The following is a 22740-nucleotide window of genomic DNA, read 5'->3' on the forward strand; positions in this document are numbered from 1 at the left end:
CACGAGCCCAGTTAACACTAGACATAAGCAGATTGAATCACATAACAAACATGATTAAAAACAACACTGTTCAATAATCCCCCTCAGGAGATATTAACCCTTGATTCCAAGATACTAAAGGAGTCCCACTGAGACCCTGTATTTTTCATGTAAGTTCGCAGGAACAAATGAGTTACAGTACAATCATGAAGAAGTCAAATGAAACAATCTTACCGGAATCTACGCCATGGAACAGGAACACGGCCCTTCAAGTGTGACGGATAGTAGCTTCGCCTCCGTCATGGACTTGAGAGAAGAAGCAGGCAGCGAAATGAAGTTTGACAACGCTGATTGCTTGTGGAGCTGTTAATATGAGTCGGGATGGTTTTGCAGAAAGACTCTTCCTGCATCTCCGGACTCTAACTTTCATCCAAGCCCTCATTGAGAGACTGACAGGATTAATTAAAACTCCCGTCCAATGAAGAAGAGTACTACCCTCCATAAGAGATGAAAACAACTTCTGACATCTCTCTGCCAACCTCCTGGGACGAAAGGCAAAGAATGACTGGGGGATGAGGGGAGTGGGAGGAGTATTTAAGCCTTTGGCTGGGGTGTCTTTGCCTCCTCTTGGTGGCCAGATTCTTATTTACCAAAAGTAATGAATGCAGCTGTGGACTCTTTCCATTTATGAAGAAAATAAAAGAAAGGGGTGAATTTGATAATAGAACTAAACTGGAAAAAATCATCTATTTTCTAATTGTACAACTGAATCATAAAAGTTTAATTTTGACCTTCATGTCATTTTAATTCTGTTGCAAGAGAAGAGGATACTTCCTACTAAATGATTACCCATCTCATTATAGTGTGGGTTGTGTCTGTACATTTTTAAACTGAGCATATCATGAGACTAGAGTGATTGACACCCCTTACTGTAGTGGGTGCCATTATTTTATTTATTTATTTTAATGTGTGAAAAAAAATAAAGAAAACAGACTCAGGCAGTAGTGGTGTAATATGGAGCTTGAGTAAAGATTGTGATACTCCGTAACGTAACATACAAATTCATATTTTCACTGTGTGGTGCTGATAAAGTACTTGCATAAGGTAAGTGACACACAGAACTCATTCTCCTGCGGGATTGTTTGCTGTGCATACTGTCTGAAGACACAAGATCACACTACTAACCTTTGTAATACTCTTCTTCTTCTAAGTACCGTGAAAGTCCAAAGTCTCCCAGTTTCACACACTGATTAGATGCAACTAAAATATTCCGTACTGCAATATCCCTATGAAAAAGGTAAAAAGAAAAACATAAAATATATAAGATGTTGCAATCTAATATTTTGTGTCTGAAAATGGCACCGAACACATTTTTATTACAAGACATTTGCGCCGTCTTGCTAATGAACACTACTGTTTGCTGCAATTGTATTTCAATAACCAAACCCAACTTACCATTTCCCTTATTTGAGGAGCCAGCCCAGGCTTGTTACTGAACTAAAGGATAGCCACGATCATTATGTTATCAGATAAGCTCTGCTGAGGCGAGTTAGGGACAGATATGTATCAGGGTCAGCCTTGAGAAGTCTGTGCATTTGCAATGATGAGAATTATAAAATCCACTATTTACAGAATGAAAGGGATATAAAGGTTATAATCAAAATGTGCATGAGTGCATTTAAATTTTAAATAGAAGCATTTTCGCAATATACTTCCATTAGCAAAAAAATGCTTTTAGTAAAAGTTATTACTGTTTTTTCTGCAGCATACCCACATATGCTGAGAGGGCCGGTGCACCAGTATCCAAGCTCAGAGAGTGGCGGTAGTGTGTACAGTGTATGTGAAGATTTATTTTGTGTCATACAAGCCACTGCTGAGTCTCTGAGAAGGTGTGGTGTTTGAATACTGGTGTATGAGCCCTCAAAGCATATGTGCATAGGCTAATGCTTCTATTTAACACTGAAATGCCCCCATGCACATTTCAGGTTTGGACTTTTAATCCATTTAAAGTTACACTAAAGTCTACATTAATCTTTCATGATTCAGACGAAGCGCACAGTTTAAAAATAGAAACCGATTTCCAATTTACTTCTATTAACAAATTTGCCTGATTCTCTTGGTATCCTTTGTTGAAGAGTAAGTCTAGGCAGGCTCATAGGAGTGCGCATGTGTCTTTAGCACTCTATGGAAGCAGTGTCTGCAGCAATGTTTGTAGAGCTCTGAAGACGGTCTTCCCTCCTTTAGACTTTACTGTTCTTTTAAAAATTGCACGGAAAAACAAAATGTAATTTCTTTCTTTCCAGACATGGAGAGTCCACAACGTCATTTAAATTACTAGTGGGATATTTAACTCCTGGCCAGCAGGAGGAGGCAAAGAGCACCACAGCAAAGCTGTTAAGTGTAACTGCCTTACCCATAACCCTCAGTCATTCAGCCGAAGGAAAATGAAAAAAGAAGAAACACAAGGGTGAAAAGGTGCCTGAGGTTTACTCAAAAAACCTGCTGAATTATAAATAAAAAGAGGGCGGGGTCGTGGACTCTGCATGTCCGGAAAGAAAGAAATGTATCAGGTAAGCATACATTTTGTTTTCTTTCTTATGACATGGAGAGCCCACTGTGTTATTCCAATTACTAGTGGGAACCAATACCCAAGCTAGAGGACACGGAATTAACAGGGAGGGAGAAAAAGGCAGGAGGACCTAAACAAAAGGCACCACCTCTTGAAGAAAGTTTCTCCCAAAAGAAACCTCAGCCGAGGCAAAAGTATCAAATTTGTAGAATATGGAAAAGTATGCAAAGAAAACCATGTAGCCGCCTTGCAAATCTGTTCCACAGAAGCTAAATTTTTGAAAGTTCAAGAAGAGGAGACAGCCCTAGTGGAATGAGCCGTAATTCTCTCAGGAGGCTGTTGTACAGCTGTCCCATAAGTTAACCGGACATCACTTCTCAACCCAAGAGAAAAGGTAGAAGAAGTAGCCTTCTGACCCTCATTTTTAACAGAGAAAACAACGAAACCAGGCCAAAGAAAGCCAAAAAGCCTTAGTTGCTAAAAGGAAAAATACTACCCTAGGAAGAATTCCAGCTATTAGGAAGAACCACCTTATCCGTAAGGAAAAGGGAATCACACTGCAGAGTCAAAAGTTTGCAAACTCTGCGAACAGAACAATTTTCCAAGACAACAACTAAATATCAACAGAATGCATCGGCCCAGATGGAACCTGTTGCAAAACTTAATGAATAAAATTAAGGCTCCAGGGAGGAGCAAGAGGATTAAACACAGGCCTGAATCTGACCAGGGCCTGAACCAAAGATAGCCAGATGTTTTCGCAAAAGAAGAGCCAGAGCAGAAAACTGACCCTGCAGAGAACTGACTGCCAAAACACTCTCTAGGCCCTCCTGAAGAAAAGACTAAATTTTGGGTACCCTTACCCCACTCCAAGAGAAAACCTTTCAATACACACAAAGCAAGGTATGAACGTCAATACTGTATGGAAGACCATACGAAGAACATGCTGACGAGCCTGAGGCATGGATCAATGACCTTCTTAGAGAAGTTACGTCTAACTAGAAATAGGAGGTCAATATCCCAGCAGTCAGCTTAGAGAAGAACTAGGAATATCTGAAGAGATTCACCAAGATCACCTAAAGACTACCGTCTGCCCTTACACAGACTCCATTGCGCCATAGCAACACTGTATACTGAGTTCTCTAGCATAGCTAGGCATATAACAGTGATAAAGACTACCCCGGAAAAAGGAAAGGACCCAGAAATAAAAGGTCCTTCCATAGAGACCACTTCCACTGGAAAAAATAGCATTGAGGAGCATATAGCTAAAGAAAGGACTACACATTGGAAGTGTATGTCCAGAAAGACTAACCATAGGAAGTGGAATGTTCGTAGAGATGAAAGCATCCTTCAGCTCTATGGGAGACCCGACAAAATCCTCCTAAACCAAAAGGAGAATAGAAAGTAAATCTCCATTAAAGGACGGAATCCTGAAAAAATTGTAAGACCCATAAGGTCTAAACAGAGAAGGTCGTAGATCTCAAGCTGCCCGAGGAACTAGGATAAAAACTTTCGATAACTCTATAGGAAAAAAAACTTCCCAGGGGAGAGCAAATTAGAGTCTCTCCGGATTCCAGGAATACTACCTTTTTCCAATGGCACTGAGACGCTGCAAATCTAAGCATGTTGAAAAAAGGGAAACCTTTCCCCAACATGATCACACTCAGACCCGAGTAGACCGTTCATACTGAATAATATTTAGAGGAAGAAAACCCAGATTGCAGTCCCTATTCCAAGGTAGCTTAGAACTGCATGAGGACTTGACCCTCCAAGTCAGAAAGCCTCAACTAAAAGGCTGCACACCTTACCATATAGCTATGTGAGCAGCACCCAGGCGAACCTAGAGAATACACATCTAGTCCTGAGAAGAGAAAGCTCCATCGCCACCTGGAGATGAACACAGATGAGTCATGTCCAATCCAGACCAGGAGAAAAACTAAGATACAGAGGAGCCAGATTTGATTAACTTGACCCACAGACACTAACTGGGGATCAAATCCAAGATAGTAGAAGATAGACTTCATAAAGCATAACTCATTGGGCTATAATATGGACCCTCAGAGGAAACCGCTGGAAACCATATGGATTGCAGACATTGCAAATTTTACCAGAGGGAAACACTTATAAAAAGAAAAAACTGACAACTTACATGTCAACTCAGAAGATCTTCCCTCAATATGAGGAGAGATAAAGCAGTGTCCTAAAAACACTAACAATCTACAACATGAGAATTAAAATAAGATCCCAACATAGAAAGGATCAAAAACATGAAATGGCCTCTCAATATGAGAGAAAAAAATTAAGACATATTCTAGGCAGATAATTAATATGTCGACAAAGAGAAGAAATCTCTTACTATAAAAGATATTGTTAGCCTGTTGAATAATCCTCCTAGAATAAAACACAAACCTTCAATAAAATTGTTCTTTATACTGTCCAATAGTGTGAAATTTCTAATAGCCAAAAATTGGAAAACTAAAGAGCCGCCTACACTAGATATGTGGATCCGAAAAGTCTCTGAATCAATTCATTTGGAAGAAATATTTTATTTAAAACATGAAAAAATGGAGGTGTTCAGATATAGTAACCACATGGGAATCTTACCTCAAAGCCAGATAAAATACCATATACCCTTACTCAATTGAGGCCAATGCTTTAGTACAATTATTCACCTTAACAAACATCCACATAAATTTCCAAATCTCATATATAGAGGTACACATTCCTGTCCAAAACAAGTTTATTTAAGTTTATAATGTATGTTTATGTTTGAAGTTAACTTACCTTAAATTGAATTAGCTCTTCAAGGTATCTCCATATTGTATTATTTTAAGGAGCTGCATCTCCAACAATTGTAATACTTCATTTTTCTCAAAATAAAGCTATTCTCAAAATTTGAAAGAAAAAAAAAAAAAGAGATTGCTAGCTACACGAAAATTGAAGCGCCACTCAATGGCAGTCAGAAGTCAAGACAATTAAGATGTCAAGAAATAAAAAGACATCTAGCAGTGAAATAAACCACCATTCTGGTAGAAAGTTCAAGAGCAAGATGTAAGGCAGTTGGACGAACCAAAAACACCTTATAGGATGCAAAGCCACAAAGCCTAGGCTATATTGACCTTCTGTACGTCAGAAAACATGAAAAAATAACATGTCAACAAAAGAACGATAAAAACTATTGTGTTCCTATAAACAAAAACAGGAATACATATACTAGTGCTCTAAGACCACTAGGACTCAAAGTATGACACATGAAATCATACTGGAGAAAATAACCTAATATTTCCAAATAAAAATATTAGAGTTCACCAAGGAATCCTTCAAGACTGTTGTAGGCAGACTTCCCTTTACACTGAAGCATTGCTGTATACACGGCTATTAAGCATAGCTAGGGAAAGCCCTGACTCATAACTATCCCAAAACCAGAGACACAAAAAACATGTCACGGCGTAAATGAATTGATCTCAATATAAGAGAAATCCCAATATATTATTCCTAAAGCCATAGAAATATCTATGACAAAAAAAGGAAAATAATAATCTGAAGGCCAAGAGTACGAGGCTCTAGATATATAATCAAATATATAGATAGATAGATAGATAGATAGATAGATAGATAGATAGATAGAGATAGATAGAGATATATATGAAAACATTAGACATAAAATGTCTCTGGGAAAAACACATTAAAAATTAGAATTCCCTATACCTAAAAAAGGTACAACATACATGCTACTGGCATTATATAAAATGTATCTCAGATAACAGAGATAAATATACGGTCCCTGTACCAAAAAGATAACATTATATATGTAATGGGATACTACAATCTTTCATATTGAGTCCATATAGAAATAAAATATGGCAATGTCAAAGAAAAATTAGAAAATAAGCATACTGTATAGTACTAATATAGGTAGAAACAAATTCCTCAGAATGAGAGAGGAATTAAATTGTTTACATATAACACATCACCAAATGGTAGTGATTAGCCTGTTTAAATTGATCCCATTCTCAGGATTAACCTCTAAATCAGAGGAAAGTATCCTTTTAGAAACCATTATTTCCAGTGAAGAAAGAAGATATCAGCACTAGTCAAAATACCAATAACTGCCACTAGATGGCAGTAAAATCCTCATAAAAATATACACAGAAATATCTGTAAGGCAAGTCAAAATTAAACTTGCATGATTCAGATAGATCAGGTCATTTTAAGACACTTTTAAAATTACTTCTATTTTCAAATGTGCTTTGTTCTCTTAGTATCCCTTGTTAAAAAATGAATACACACATATCATACACTAGTGGGAGCTGCTGCTAATTGGTGCCTGCACACATTTGTCTCTTGTGATTGGCTAAATTGATATTATCAGCTTCCTGTCAGTAGTGCAATGGTGTCCCTTTAGCAATGGCTAACAAGAGAATGAAGACTCAAGCACCTCACTAACTGTTGCTGCGAAAGTGGCTGAGTACAGCGAATGCGATGGTCAAATACCGCCATTATCTACATCAGAGCCCTAACATTGAGCCGCAAATGCGTCCATGAAATCACTGCTAACAGTATACAAATCACAGAGGCGATAGAGATGAGAGTGATACACTGACATACTATGCAGACATTACATATATAAACCGGATCCTTAAGAAATGCCGGTTAACACCAGCGCCATTTAATGCCCCATGGACACTAAAAAAGCGCGGCAGTGCGGTATGTTGAACTACCCCACCCATGTAAAAGGAGCTCCGGTGCATAGGAGATGACACCGGGGAGACCTGATTAAAATCCCACATACTTAAAAAGGGATGAGCTGCTCAAAGTAAAGAAGGAATGCCGAGGCCTTATCCTCCCATAAAAATGAGAAACCCACACACCAGTGGATCCTACTTACCAGCAGACCATGTACTTACTGCCCATTAAATAAATCCCAAGTTCAAGAGATTGATAAATATCTTAGGCTCCATCCATAAAAGAAAAGAGGAATAACCCCTAAAGTGCTAGGGCCTTCTAACCTAGAAGGGAATAAAGCACTTACCTGTGGAGCTTCAGCTGCAGGGCAGCTTGTCAGATACACCAAAATCTGACAGGGACCTGTAGAAAAAGAAAGAACAGAGTAAAAAACCCTGGCTTTCTATGAAGGGGTAGCAATAATATTAGGAACAAAGCAAAGACAACCTCACCACTTTCTAACTGCTAATAGCCACCATTACTCTTACTCAAGAGATTGACATGGACACAGCATAACCCCAATCCTTGCTTGCAGGGAAAAGTACCCATAAAAGGATTAAATATCTTCAGACACTGACTTCGCACATCCTCCATTGACAGAGGCAAAGAGAATGACTGGGGGTTATGGGTAAGGGAAGTTACACTTAACAGCTTTTCTGGGGTGCTCTTTGCCTCCTCCTGCTGGCCAGGAGTTGAATATCCCACTAGTAATTGGAATGACGTTGTGGACTCTCCATGTCATAAGAAAGAAATAAGTAATTAAAGTACATTGTAATTTTGTTTTAATACGCATAATTTAAAATTTTATATAGCAATCTCAAGGTGTTTACTGTCCCTTTAAAATGAATCCTCACAGTCTTATTATTTATTATTTAACAACTTATGCAATTATAACTGCACCATTTGTCCCCAACTTCCCATTCACCCAACTCTATCAACCGTGTATGTCATATCCAACAGAATCTCAATATTTAGCGCTCCCGCTCACGAGTTAACTCCGCTAGAAGTAAGCTATTTACGTGAGTCGAGAAGCGCGAGTATTACAAGTTAAAAATAAAACGTTTTTGCTTGTGCGCTTATCTAATCCACGCAAAAAGCCAAACTTTCAATATCACAATTGCGTTAATGTATTCTCCCATGGAAGTTATAGGGCCATGATACCCAAATGTTGAAACACTTGAAAGTGATGCAGCATAGCTGTAAAAAGCTGACTAGAAAATATCATCTGAACATCTCAATGTAAAAAAGAAAGATATTTTACCTCAAAAGTTCCTCAGTAGCCACATCCCATTGTAAAGGATATCTAAGCAGCAAATTAGTATGTCTGTCCCGCAGGGTTGGCTCCAGAACGAATGAAATGGGGGGGCATTTTTTTTCACGAGGGGGCACGCATTTACAAAGCATGTAAGAGTCAAAATGAGAGCAAACCTACATATTCTGCAGGAAAGTGTAGTTTCTGGCTGGCTTATCCCCCACTATTAACATTTGGAGAATATGTGCTAAATAATTATGTAAAAGAATGAAGTCTAAATCCTATGCATCCAAAAATCACCATGATCCAAAACCCTTAAACTCATTCTCAAATCTCAATCATGTCCCCTAACAGCCATGCACCCCAAACCCCCAATGCAATTAACACCTTTGTTTGCAATAGCAGTGAGGATACTAGGTTTTAAGGTACTGGTAATTTTGCAGATTAGATTTAGCTATACCTGTTTCGCACCAACTAACGGATATCAGGCTACTTAATACAACCTATGTACTGTGAACCTATAAGAATATGATTGTATCATATAAATATAAGTCTATAAATGCCATAAAAGCCATTTATAGACTTATATTTATATGATACAATCATATTCTTATCATGGTCTGTTGTTTAAGAAAATGAGTAACTCACGATAGTTAGGTAAAATGAATAGGGTTAAAGACAAGCCCAAAGAGTCTCTACCTTCCAATTCCAAATAAGAGGTTTAGACACGGAGCTCCTTGCAGATGCGTGATGCGACCTCACAGTTCGGCAGCTAACTTTGCCCCAGCATGCAGCATTACATTATTTTATTTATTATTTTTAAAGCGTATGATCCTATCAATATTTTTTGAGGGGGCACAGCATTCCATTTGGGTGGGCATTGCCCCTTGGAGCCGACCCTGCTGTCCCGAAACAGCGAAAGGAGCGAGCATTGTGCACTCTCATATTATTTCACAATTCAGTTTAAGGAAGTTAATATGAAATCTCATGAGATCACAGTAAAAGAGTTCATGACCTCAGCACTGCTGATGCTGATAGGCTGCAGTTAATTTCTTCATTTTTTTTTTCCTGCAGCTGGACAACAGCTGAGTATAACTTTTTACACAGAACTTACTTACAAAGCTTCATAACGATGCTTTTTCACTACCACTGGAATTATGAGTTTTGCAGGTATATCTGTACCGCACACTTTTTTGGCCATAAAGCAACATAACTACCGCAGCTTTCAAAAAGTTATTTTTCAATGGGACTTCCATGGCGCCGGTACGAGTTTGCCTGTCCGGCCAAAAAGTGAGCGGTACAGCCTATAACTACAAGATCCGTACCGTAAACTGAAAGTCAGTAGTTATGAGTTTTAGGTTACAAAGTACACTAACACCCATAAACTACCTATTAACCCCTAAACCGAGGCCCTCCCGCATCGCAAACACTAAAATAAAATTATTAACCCCTAATCTGCCACTCCGGACATTGCCGCCACTATAATAAACATATTAACCCCTAATCCACCGTACTCCCGCATCACAAACACAAATATTATTAACCCCTAATATGCTGCCCCCAATGTCGTCGCCACCTATATACACTTATTAACCCCTAATCTGCTGTCCCTGACATCGCCGCAACGTACATTACTGTTATTAACCCCTAATCTGCTGCCCCCAAAATCGCCGCCACTATAATAAAGTTATTAACCCCTAAACTTAACCCTAAGTCTAACCCTAACGTAACCCTAACCCTAACACCCACTAACTTTAACAAAATTTAAATTATTCCAAATAAAAATTAAAATTAATATCTAAATTATTCCTATTTGAAACTAAAATAAATACTTACCTGTAAAATAAAACCTAAGCTAGCTACAATATAACTAATAGTTACATTGTAGCTATCTAAGGTTTTATTTTTATTTCACAGGTAAGTTTGTATTTATTTTTAACTAGGTAGAATAGTTAGTAAATAGTTATAACTATTTACTAGCTACCTAGTTAAAATAAAGACAAATTTACCTCTAAAATAAAACCTAACCTGTCTTACACTACACTAGACTTAAATAAATTACATTAATTAAATACAATTAACTTAATTACACAAAATAATAAACATTAAATTACACAAATTAAAAAAAAAATTATCAAATATTTAAACTGATTACACCTAATCTAATAGCCCTATCAAAATAAAAAAGCCCCCCCAAAATAAAAAAAACCCCTAGCCTAAACTAAACTGCCAATAGCCCTTAAAAGGGCCTTTTGCGGGGCATTGCCCCAAAGAAATCAGCTCTTTTACCTGTAAAAAAAAAATACAAACACCCCTCCCAACAGTAAAACCCACCACCCACACAACCAACACCCCCAAAAAAAAAAAACCTATCTAAAAAACCTAAGCTCCCCATTGCCCTGAAAAGGGCATTTAGCTCTTTTCCATTGCTCAAACCCTAATCTAAAACTAAAACCCACCCAATAAACCCTTAAAAAAACTAACACTAAACCCCGAAGATCCACTTACAGTTTTTGAAGACCGGACATCCATCCTCATCCAGCTGGGAGAAGTCTTCATCCTAGCGGGCAGAGTTCTCAACAAAGCCGGGAGAAGTCTCCATAAAAGCGACAAGAAGTGGTCCTCCAGGCGGACAAAAGTCTTCATCCAGACGGCATCTTCTATCTTCATCCTTCCGACGCGGAGCAGCTCCATCTTCAAGAAATTCGGCGCGGAGCATCCTCTTCTTTCGACGGCTACTGAAGAATGAAGGTTTGTTATGTTAGGTGCAAGTATTAAATATCCTTAACTGCAGGACCACTCAGTCTCACACCAAACCTTTAGGTTCATTAGATGTAATCAAGAACCTAGTTTTTGCTCATAGATCTGAGGGTCACTGCTGCATGGATGCAGAGTGAAAGAAATGAGATTTAAAGGTATATTATCCCGATTGCAATAGCAGTTTGCAATATGCAGATAATTATGCAGAGAGAAAGAAATGAGATTTAAAGGTATATTATCCCGATTGCAAAACCAGGTTGCAATATGCAGATAATTATAGAGATAGTAGATAAATGAAAGATATAGGTAAGATTAAGTATTAGTAGGTAAATGTCAGCCTCAAATAACACAGGTTGCAACCAGGAGGTGTTTCTATATAAAGTAAGCAGGAGAGCTCTATAACATGTTATGTTGTTTTAGTTAACAGGCAGTCCTTAGTTAGTATATAACGTTGTTAGTATTCATATAAACAGCAGGCAGTCTTTCACAACCAATAGTATGATTATTTGATAAAGCACATAGAATAATTAAGCACAGTTCATCAAGCTGAATCGAAAGATATTACAGGCAATCAGAATGTTAACGGTAGCTGAATTTGCATAAGCGTTACACTGTAAAACATGCAGGAAAGTCCTTCAAAGTAGCAAGTGAATTAAGGTATAATACGTTACCAACTTCAGACAGTAAGGAATAGTAACGGTTACCGCAGCTTCAAGGTGAGTTGCTATTAAGCACAGGAGTTGGTTGTTTGCAGCCAGAGTGAGAGAGAGCTCCAGAGACTTACGGTGACGTCAGACGCCGATACACGGCTTCAATGTAGAAGCCGGGAGAAACAGTATTAACAAGTAAGAGATACTTTAAGGATTCCGGACAAAACAAGGAAACCTGGTATATGACGATCCAAAGTTGAAAAGCACACAGCAGTTGTAGTTATATGAGTAAATTCCTTGGTTAGGAATATCAGCAAGGTGTCTTCGTTGTTGCTCAGCTTATAGCTAAGTGAATACAAATTACCAAGCATAGGTAGACTGGAGGAGGGGCCTTATATAGGGATGTGAATACCTGAACATCCTGATTTAAAGGGACAGGAACATAACAGGACGCCCCCCTAAAAAGAGCCGCTCCGCGGATCAAGGCTTGGGCCGGTCGGGATGTCTCCGATGAAAAATTGAAAGAAGACGGGGTGCCGACAAATTAGAGTATGGTTCCCAGGAGTCCTCATCAGCCCCAAAACCTTTCCATCGTACCAGGTACTGGAGTTGATTGTGGTAGAAACGAGAGTCCAAGATAGAATCCACCTCATACTCAACATCATCCACAACTGGAGGGTTAGTCAATGAAGGATGAGGGGGATCCCTTATCGGAGAGAAAGGTTTCAGGAGGGACACATGGAATGTAGGATGTATCCTGAGAGAAGGAGGCAGCTGAAGAGTCACAGCATTTGGATTAACAACCTTAACTATGTCATAGGGACCTATGAAAAGACTTCCAAGCTTTTTACTTGGGATACAGAGTTTCAGGTGTTTGGTACTCAGCCAAACCTTATCCCCAGGTTTATAAAGAGGAGGTTTTGAGCGTCTTAAATCATAATGATGTTTCTGTGAAGCTTGAGCTTCTTGTAAGGTTGTTTTGAGAACAGAAAACCCCTCAGCAATAGTATTGACAGTCTGATCAACCGTAGGTAGCAAGGAATCGGTTCTGTGGAAAAGATGATATGAAGGGTGAAAACCATAATTAATATAGAATGGCGAAGTCTTTGTAGATGCGTTGGTCATGTTATTATGTGCAAATTCTGCAGTAGGCAGCAGAGCGAACCAATTATCCTGTTGGTTGGTACAATAGCATCTCAGATACTGTTCAAGAGACTGGTTAGTCCTTTCGCACTGACCATTAGTCTGGGGATGATAAGCAGTACTTAATCTCCTAGTAATCTTGAGAATAGAACATAACTGAGTCCAGAACTTAGAGGTGAATTGAGATCCTCTGTCAGACGTGATGGAGTCGGGTAGTCCATGTAACTTTACAACATGATTCAAGAACAGTATGGCTGTTTCGGATGCGGTTGGTAAACCCATATGTGGAATAAAATGTGCCATTTTAGAAAACAGATCAACAATGACTAGAATTGTGTTATGGTTAGAGGATGGGGTAGCTCCACTATATAGTCCATTGCTATGTCCTTCCAAGGTCTTTCAGGAACTGGTAATGAGAGTAGAAGACCATAAGGACGAGTTCTAGAATGTTTGCAAGTAGCGCAGACTGAACAGGATCGAATGTAAGAAGAGACAGAACTTTTCATATTGGGCCACCAATAGTCTCTTTGAAGTATCCGTAATGTTTTATGAAGTCCAGGATGTCCTGAAAGAAGAGAATCATGTGCGGAATGCATCAATTCATTACGTAGAGGTTCTGGTATGTATATCTGGTTTCCATGGTAATACAGATTACTACTGTGTTTTTGTAGGTCTGCTAATGGGAGTTTTGGATCTGCTCTCTGATACTCTTTTATAGAGGTTTCAGTGATTGAAGTTAATCCAATGAACTTATTTTGTGGAATGATAGAATCTGGAGGTATATAATGTTGAGGTTTTGGATCCTTCCTTGAAAGCGCATCTGCTTTTGTATTTTTGGAACCCGGGCGGTAAGTGATGGTAAAATCAAATCTTGAAAAGAAGAGGCTCCATCTAACTTGTCTAGATGTTAACGTTTTGCTGGTTTTTAAATATTCAAGGTTTCTATGATCCGTAAGTATAAGAATAGTATGTTTAGTACCCTCAAGGAGGTGTCTCCAGAACTCTAGTGCTGATTTTATAGCAAGAAGCTCTTTTTCACCAATAGCATAATTTAGCTCGGCTGAGCTCATTACCCTAGAGTAATATGATATTGGATGCAGTGCTTCCTTGGGTGAAACTCTTTGTGAAAGTACAGCTCCAAGAGCGTACTCAGAAGCATCAACCTCAAGCGTGTACTGTAAACTGGGATCTGGGAATTTGAGTATCGGTGCTGTTACAAATCTCTCCTTTAATATATTAAATGCGTTCTCAGCATGGATATTCCAAGAGAAACCAGGTTTTTTCTGAGTTAATTTAGTCAAGGGTCTAGCAATCTCAGAAAAGCCCTTGATAAACTTCCTATAGAAGTTTGCAAACCCAAGAAATCTCTGAACATCCTTTTTTGTACGGGGGGTGCTCCAGTTAGTAATAGCTTCCACTTTGTTTGCTTCCATGGCGATACCAGAAGGGGAAACATGGTATCCTAAGAAGGAAATAGTAGTGGTATTAAAAATGCATTTCTCTAACTTGGCATAGAGATGGTGTGAACGAAGTCTGGACAAGACTAGCTTGACATGGGTGTGATGGTTTGTTATATTGTCAGAATAGATTAAAATGTCATCTAAATAAATGACCATACAGACATCAAGTAAGTCATGAAATACGTCATTTATAAAACACTGGAACGTTGCAGGAGCGTTGCAAAGCCCAAAAGGCATTACTGTATATTCATACAGTCCATAACGTGTGCAGAAAGCTGTTAGCCACTCATCGCCTTTCCTCATTCTTATCAAGTTATAAGCTCCTCTAAGATCTAATTTTGTGTAAATTTTAGCTCCTTGCAACTGTTCTATAAGTTCAGGGATAAGTGGGAGTGGGTACCTGTTTTTCTTGGTGCATTTGTTAAGTTGTCTGTAGTCGATAATAGGACGAAGTGACCCGTCCTTGTTTTTAACAAAAAACATTGCAGCACCCGCTGGAGAGGTGGAAGGTCTTATAAAACCTTTCTTAAGGTTATCCTCTAAGTACTGTTTCAAATGAACTAATTCAGGTTCTGACATAGGGTATATATGACCAAAGGGAATAGAACTGCCCGGTAGTAAGTCTATCGGACAGTCATAAGACCTATGGGGGGGTAAGTTCTGAGCTTCTACTTTGTCAAACACATCGGAAAATTCTTTATAACATTCAGGTAAAACATGATCAGTCATACAACACACAGAAGCTTTGGGAAAACAGACTTCCTTACAGTAAGTGGAATTAAAATTCACAACACCTTGCCTCCAAGATATATCAGGATCATGCTTTATCAACCAATTGATACCAAAAATTAACGGGTATAAACTAGAGGGCAAAATGTCAAATGTACATGTCTCAGTATGGCCCTTCTGTGTGATAACTTGTAAGGGTGTAGTGTGATGGGTGATAGGCCCTGTATTCATAAGAAAACCATCAACCAATCTTATGGCTTGTGCACTATCTTTTTTTATTGTGGGTATTTTATGTTTTGTTACAAATGCTTGGTCAATGAAATTCCCAGATGCACCAGAGTCAATAACGGCCTGGGTTTTTGTCTTCTGTAGACGCCACTGCAAAAGAACAGAAATTGGTAAATGAGTGGTAAGCGCAGACAATTTATTAAGGCAATTTTGGTGCTGAAGATTCTTACCCCTCTTCTGTCTGATAAGCACAGGACAGTCTCTAACAGCATGGTCCTTTGCTGCGCAATATAAACACAAGTTATGTAACTTCCTTCTGGCTTTTTCCTCTGGTTTTAGAGGACCCCTCATGACAGCAACTTCCATAGGTTCATCATTTGATTTAGATGGTGCAGTGACCACAGGATGGTATACCGGGATTTTCTTGGCAACAGGATCAGATAGTGCCCTTTCAGATCTACGTTCTCTTATCCTTCTATCAACAGTGATACATAAGGTCATAAGATTCTCTAATTCCACAGGAACAGCACCATGGGCTAATTCATCTTTTAATGTTTCAGAAAGACCTGTTCTGAACTGATTTCTCAGAGCAGGTTCATTCCATTGGGTGTCTGGTGCCCATCTTTTAAAATCCGTGATATATTCTTCTACTGCTCTTTTACCTTGTCGTAGGCTCCTAAGAGCAGTCTCAGCAGTATTCTGCTTATGATGGTCTTCATATAATAGGGACATGGCAGAGAAAAAGGCATCTAAGGAGTCCAATATGGGGTCATTGTTCTCATAGAAGGCGTTAGCCCAGGATTTAGCCTCTCCTCTGAGGTATGAGATGACCGTTAGAACTTTGACCCGATCAGATGTATAGGTTCGGGGTTTTAAAGAAAAGTACAGAGTACAGGAGTTTTTAAATTCTCTAAACTGAGTCCTGTCACCAAAGAATTTTTCAGGTGGAGAAACAGTTGGTTCAGGTGTTAATTCAATAGGAGCAGGTTTATCAGATAAGTGCTCATTAATAAACTTCCTAATGTGATCATTTTCAATTTTAATTTCTCTGAGGCCTTGTAGCATATGGTCCATGCTTTGTGCAAGGGAACCAACACGGTTTGTAAGTTCAGTGATATCCATGCTGCAGGATATATGTTATGGCTTGGTAATATGTTATGTTAGGTGCAAGTATTAAATATCCTTAACTGCAGGACCACTCAGTCTCACACCAAACCTTTAGGTTCATTAGATGTAATCAAGAACCTAGTTTTTGCTCATAGATCTGAGGGTCACTGCTGCATGGATGCAGAGTGAAAGAAATGAGATTTAAAGGTATATTATCCCGATTGCAATAGCAGTTTGCAATATGCAGATAATTATGCAGAGAGAAAGAAATGAGATTTAAAGGTATATTATCCCGATTGCAAAACCAGGTTGCAATATGCAGATAATTATAGAGATAGTAGATAAATGAAAGATATAGGTAAGATTAAGTATTAGTAGGTAAATGTCAGCCTCAAATAACACAGGTTGCAACCAGGAGGTGTTTCTATATAAAGTAAGCAGGAGAGCTCTATAACATGTTATGTTGTTTTAGTTAACAGGCAGTCCTTAGTTAGTATATAACGTTGTTAGTATTCATATAAACAGCAGGCAGTCTTTCACAACCAATAGTATGATTATTTGATAAAGCACATAGAATAATTAAGCACAGTTCATCAAGCTGAATCGAAAGATATTACAGGCAATCAGAATGTTAACGGTAGCTGAATTTGCATAAGCGTTACACTGTAAAACATGCAGGAAAGTCCTTCAAAGTAGCAAGTGAATTAAGGTATAATACGTTACCAACTTCAGACAGTAAGGAATAGTAACGGTTACCGCAGCTTCAAGGTGAGTTGCTATTAAGCACAGGAGTTGGTTGTTTGCAGCCAGAGTGAGAGAGAGCTCCAGAGACTTACGGTGACGTCAGACGCCGATACACGGCTTCAATGTAGAAGCCGGGAGAAACAGTATTAACAAGTAAGAGATACTTTAAGGATTCCGGACAAAACAAGGAAACCTGGTATATGACGATCCAAAGTTGAAAAGCACACAGCAGTTGTAGTTATATGAGTAAATTCCTTGGTTAGGAATATCAGCAAGGTGTCTTCGTTGTTGCTCAGCTTATAGCTAAGTGAATACAAATTACCAAGCATAGGTAGACTGGAGGAGGGGCCTTATATAGGGATGTGAATACCTGAACATCCTGATTTAAAGGGACAGGAACATAACAAGGTTCCTTTAAGGGACGTCATCCAAGATGGCGTCCCTTGAATTCCGATTGGCTGATAGAATTCTATCAGCCAATCGGAATTAAAGTTGAAAAAATCCTATTGGCTGATGCAATCAGCCAATAGGATTGAGCTTCAATCCTATTGACGGATCCAATCAGCCAATAGGATTGAGCTCACATTCTATTGGCTGATCCAATCAGCCAATAGGATTGAGCTCACATTCTATTGGCTGATTGGAACAGCCAATAGAATGCAAGTTCAATCCTATTGGCTGATAGGATTGAGCTTCAATCCTATTCGCTGATCCAATTGGCTGATTGCATCAGCCAATAGGATTTTTTTCAACTTTAATTCCGATTGGCTGATAGAATTCTATCAGCCAATCGGAATTCAAAGAACACCATCTTGGATGACGTCCCTTAAAGAAACCTTCATTCTTCAGTAGCCGTCGAAAGGATGAAGATAGAAGATGCCGTCTGGAAGAAGACTTCTGCCCGCCTGGAGGATGACTTCTTGCCGCTTGGATGAAGACTTATCCCGGCTTCCTTGAGGACTTCTGCCCGCTTGGATGAAGACTTCTCCCGGCTTGATGATGATGGATGTCCGGTCTTCAAAAACTGTAAGTGGATCTTCGGGGGTTAGTGTTAGGTTTTTTTAAGGGTTTATTGGGTGGATTTTATTTTTAGATTAGGGTTTGGGCAATGGAAAAGAGCTAAATGCCCTTTTAAGGGCAATGCCCATCCAAATGCCCTTTTCAGGGCAATGGGGAGCTTAGGTTTTTTAGATAGGTTTTTATTTGGGGGTGTTGGTTGTGTGGGTGGTGGGTTTTACTGTTGGGGGTGGTGTTTGTAATTTTTTTTACAGGTAAAAGAGCTGATTTCTTTGGGGAAATGCCCCGCAAAAGGCCCTTTTAAGGGCTATTGGAAGTTTAAGTTTAGGCTAGGTTTTTTTTATTTTGGGGGGCTTTTTTATTTTGATAGGGCTATTAGATTAGGTGTAATTAGTTTAAATATTTGATAATTTCTTTTTATTTTGTGTAATTTAGTGTTTATTATTTTCTGTAATTTAGTTAATTGTATTTAATTAATGTAATTGATTTAATTGTAGTGTAATGTTAGGTGTTAGTGTAAGACAGGTTAGGTTTTATTTTACAGGTAAATTTGTCTTTATTTTAACTAGGCAGCTAGTAAATTGTTAATAACTATTTACTAACTATTCTACCTAGTTAAAATAAATACAAACTTAGCTGTGAAATAAAACCTAAGATAGCTACAATGTAACTATTAGTTATATTGTAGCTAGCTTAGGTTTTATTTTGCAGGTAAGTATTTAGTTTTAAATAGGAATTATTTAGGTATTAATTGTAATTTTTATTTAGATTTATTTTAATTATGTTAAAGTTAGTGGGTGTTAGGGTTAGACTTAGGGTTAGGTTTAGGGGTTAATAACTTTAGTATAGTGGCGGCAACGTTGGGGGCAGCAGATTAGGGGTTAATATGTGTAGGTAGGTAGCGAAGACATTGGGGGTGGCAGATTAGGGGTTAATAAGTGTAGGTAGGTGGCGGTGATGTCGGGGGCGGCAGATTAGGGGTTAATATGTGTAGGTAGGTGTCGGAGATGTTGGGGCGGCAGATTAGGGGTTAATAAGTGTAATGTAGGTGTCGGCGATGTCGGGGGCAGCAGATTAGGGGTGTTTAGACTCTGGGTTTATGTTAGGGTGTTAGGTGTAAACATAACTTTACTTTCCCCATAGGAATCAATGGGGCTGCGTTACGGAGCTTTACGCTCCCTTATTGCAGGTGTTAGGCTTTTTTTTAGCCGGCTCTCCCCATTGATGTCTATGGGGAAATCGTGCACAAGCACGTAAAACCAGCTCAAAGCAGCGCTGGTATTGAGTGCGGTATGGAGCTCAACGGTGCCATATTGCCTGCTAACACGGTGGAAATAACTTGCAAGTTAGTAGCGAGCCAGCCATGATGCAAAACTCGTAATCTAGCCGATAGCAGGTAATGTTCTATTTATTCATAAATAAATATTTCTACATATATCTTATATATATCTTATATATATATATATATATATATATATATATATATATATATATATATATGTATATATATATATATATATGTGTGTGTATGTATATATATATATATATATATATATATATATATATATATACACATACACATACACACACACACACTATATACATGATTATATACAGGTATAGATCTTTTTTTCTAACACCTGAGACCACATATCTTTGAGCCCTTGTAACTTTTTAATGCAATTTTTAAAAACATATTTTTTATTAGATAGTGTTATGAGTTTAACTGTTCTATTAAATGTATTTTTGATGTATTTTGTGAAACTTTTTATTCCAGAGCTCTGAACTTGCGCTATCCCAAAGTGTGTTAAATTAAATTGCGCTCAAGTATTAAATTGTAACACGTGCACGATATAACCGCTATGATAAACCCGATATCACTCACGTGCAACTGTTAAAGCGCCACTCGTAATCTGGTACTATGGTGGGCATTAAGCCCGGACCACAGGTAAAAACGTTACAGTATGGAGAGGAGTTTTGTTCTTATGCTGTATATTAATATATCACAGCAGTCTTTTTATGCACGTGCGCATATTGCAAAATTTTACATGGTATTCGCAGGTGACGTGCAGTTACTAGCATTTTACAAACTTTAAAAAAAATATTTTAAGTTTTAAATAAATAACATAAAATTGTTTTCTAGACAGAACAGAGATGATTAAGCAGGAAACCAAAGTGAGTCACAAAAGATTTGACTGCTGATCAGCAAGGCAGAATCTGTGCCAGAGAAGGAATAAATAAAAACATTAAAGCCCTGATCATAAATATAAAATGTTACATAATTCTATTTGTTACATTACAGAAAAGGGCCAGATTACGAGTGGAGCGCAATTTAGCACTTACGCTAGAGCGCTAATTGCTCTAGCAGTAAACTTTTTACATGCATTGGGTTGCACTCATATTATTAGTTAAAAGTAAAAAGTTATCAGTCTTGCACTAACCCGAGGGACGTAAACAGCGCAACAACCTATTCCCCCATAGAAGTCAATAGAGACAAAAAATTGGAAAAATACCTAACACCCTACTTGTGTGCTAACTCGACCACATATTTACATACAGTGGGGCAAAAAAGTATTTAGTCAGCCACCAATTGTGCAAGTTCTCCCACTTAAGAAGATGACAGAGGCCTGTAATTTTCATCATAGGTATACCTCAACTATGAGAGACAAAATGTGGAAACAAATCCAGACAATCACATTGTCTGATTTGGAAAGAATTTATTTGTCTATTATGGTGTAAAATAAGTATTTGGTCACCTAAAACAAGCAAGATTTCTGGCTCTCACAGACCTGTATCTTCTTCTTTAAGAGGCTCCTCTGTCCTCCACGCATTACCTGTATTAATGGCACCTGTTTGAACTTGTTATCAGTATAAAAGACACCTGTCCACAACCTCAAACAGTCACACTCCAAACTCCACTATGGTGAAGACCAAAGAGCTGTCGAAGGACACCAGAAACAAAATTGTAGACCTGCACCAGGCTGGGAAGACTGAATCTGCAATAGGCAAGCAGCTTGGTGTCAAGAAATCAACTGTGGGAGCAATAATTAGAAAATGGAAGACATAAAAGACCATTGATAATCTCCCTCAATCTGGGGCTCCACGGAAGATCTCACCCCATGGGGTCAAAATGATCACAAGAACGGTGAGCAAACATCCCAGAACCACACGGGGGTACCTAGTGAATGACCTGCAGAGAGCTGGGACCAACGTAACAAAGGCTACCATCAGTAACACACTACGCCGCCAGGAACTCAGATCCTGCCGTGCCAGACGAGTCCCCCTGCTTAAGACAGTACATGTCTGGGCCCATCTGAAGTATACTAGAGAGCATTTGGATGATCCAGAAGCGGATTGGGAGAATGTCATATGGTCAGATGAAACCAAAATAGAACTGTTTGGTAGAAACACAACTCGTTGGTGTTTGGAGGAGAGAGAATGCTGAGTTGCAACCAAAGAACACCATACCTACTGTGAAGCATGGGGGTGGCAACATCATGCTTTGGGGCTGTTTCTCTGCAAAGGGAACAGGACGACTGATCCGTGTACATGAAAGAATGAATGGGGCCATGTATCGTGAGATTTTGAGTGCAAATCTCCTTCCATCAGCAAGGGCATTGAAGATGAAACGTGGCTGGGTCTTTTAGCATGACAATGATCCCAAACACACCGCCCGGGCAACCAAGGAGTTGCTTCGTAAGAAGCATTTCAAGGTCCTGGAGTGGCCTAGCCAGTCTCCAGATCTCAACCCCATAGAAAACCTTTGGAGGGAGTTGAAAGTCTGTGTTGCCCAGCGACAGCCCCAAAACATCACTGCTCTAGAGGAGATCTGCATGCAGGAATGGGGTAACATACCAGCAACAGTGTGTGACAACCGTGAGAAGACTTACAGAAAACATTTGACCTCTGTCATTGCCAACCAAGGATATATAACAAAGTATTGAGATGAACATTTGATATTGACCAAATACTTATTTTCCACCATAATTTGCAAATAAATTCTTTCCAAATCAGACAATGTGATTGTCTGGATTTGTTTCCACATTTTGTCTCTCATAGTTGAGGTATACCTATGATGAAAATTACAGGCCTCTCTCATCTTCTTAAGTGGGAGAACCCTAACCACATATTTACATATGCGCAACCCCAACCACATATTTACATATGCGCAGCCCCAACCACATATTTACATATGCGCAACCCGAACCACATATTTACATATGCGCAACCCCAACCACATATTTACATATGCGCAACCCCAACCACATATTTACATATGCGCAACCCCAACCACATATTTACATATGCGCAACCCCAACCACATATTTACATATGCGCAACCCCAACCACATATTCACATATGCGCAACCCCAACCACAT

General features: G+C 38.8%; 1 protein-coding gene across 5 annotated transcripts in view; it reads right to left on the bottom strand.

Moving 5' to 3' along the window:
• The window catches only part of PTK2B (protein tyrosine kinase 2 beta), a 607866-nt gene that overhangs the window by 150575 nt on the left and 434551 nt on the right, over positions 1-22740 (bottom strand). For all 5 annotated transcript variants that reach the window (XM_053709509.1, XM_053709510.1, XM_053709513.1 and 2 more), the window contains exon 20: positions 1165-1265. In XM_053709509.1, the coding sequence (XP_053565484.1) occupies positions 1165-1265 (101 nt within the window). The remainder of the gene's footprint in view (positions 1-1164; positions 1266-22740) is intronic.

The sequence above is a fragment of the Bombina bombina genome, chromosome 4, assembly GCF_027579735.1.
Source record: "Bombina bombina isolate aBomBom1 chromosome 4, aBomBom1.pri, whole genome shotgun sequence".
Classification (NCBI taxonomy): Eukaryota; Metazoa; Chordata; class Amphibia; order Anura; family Bombinatoridae; genus Bombina; species Bombina bombina.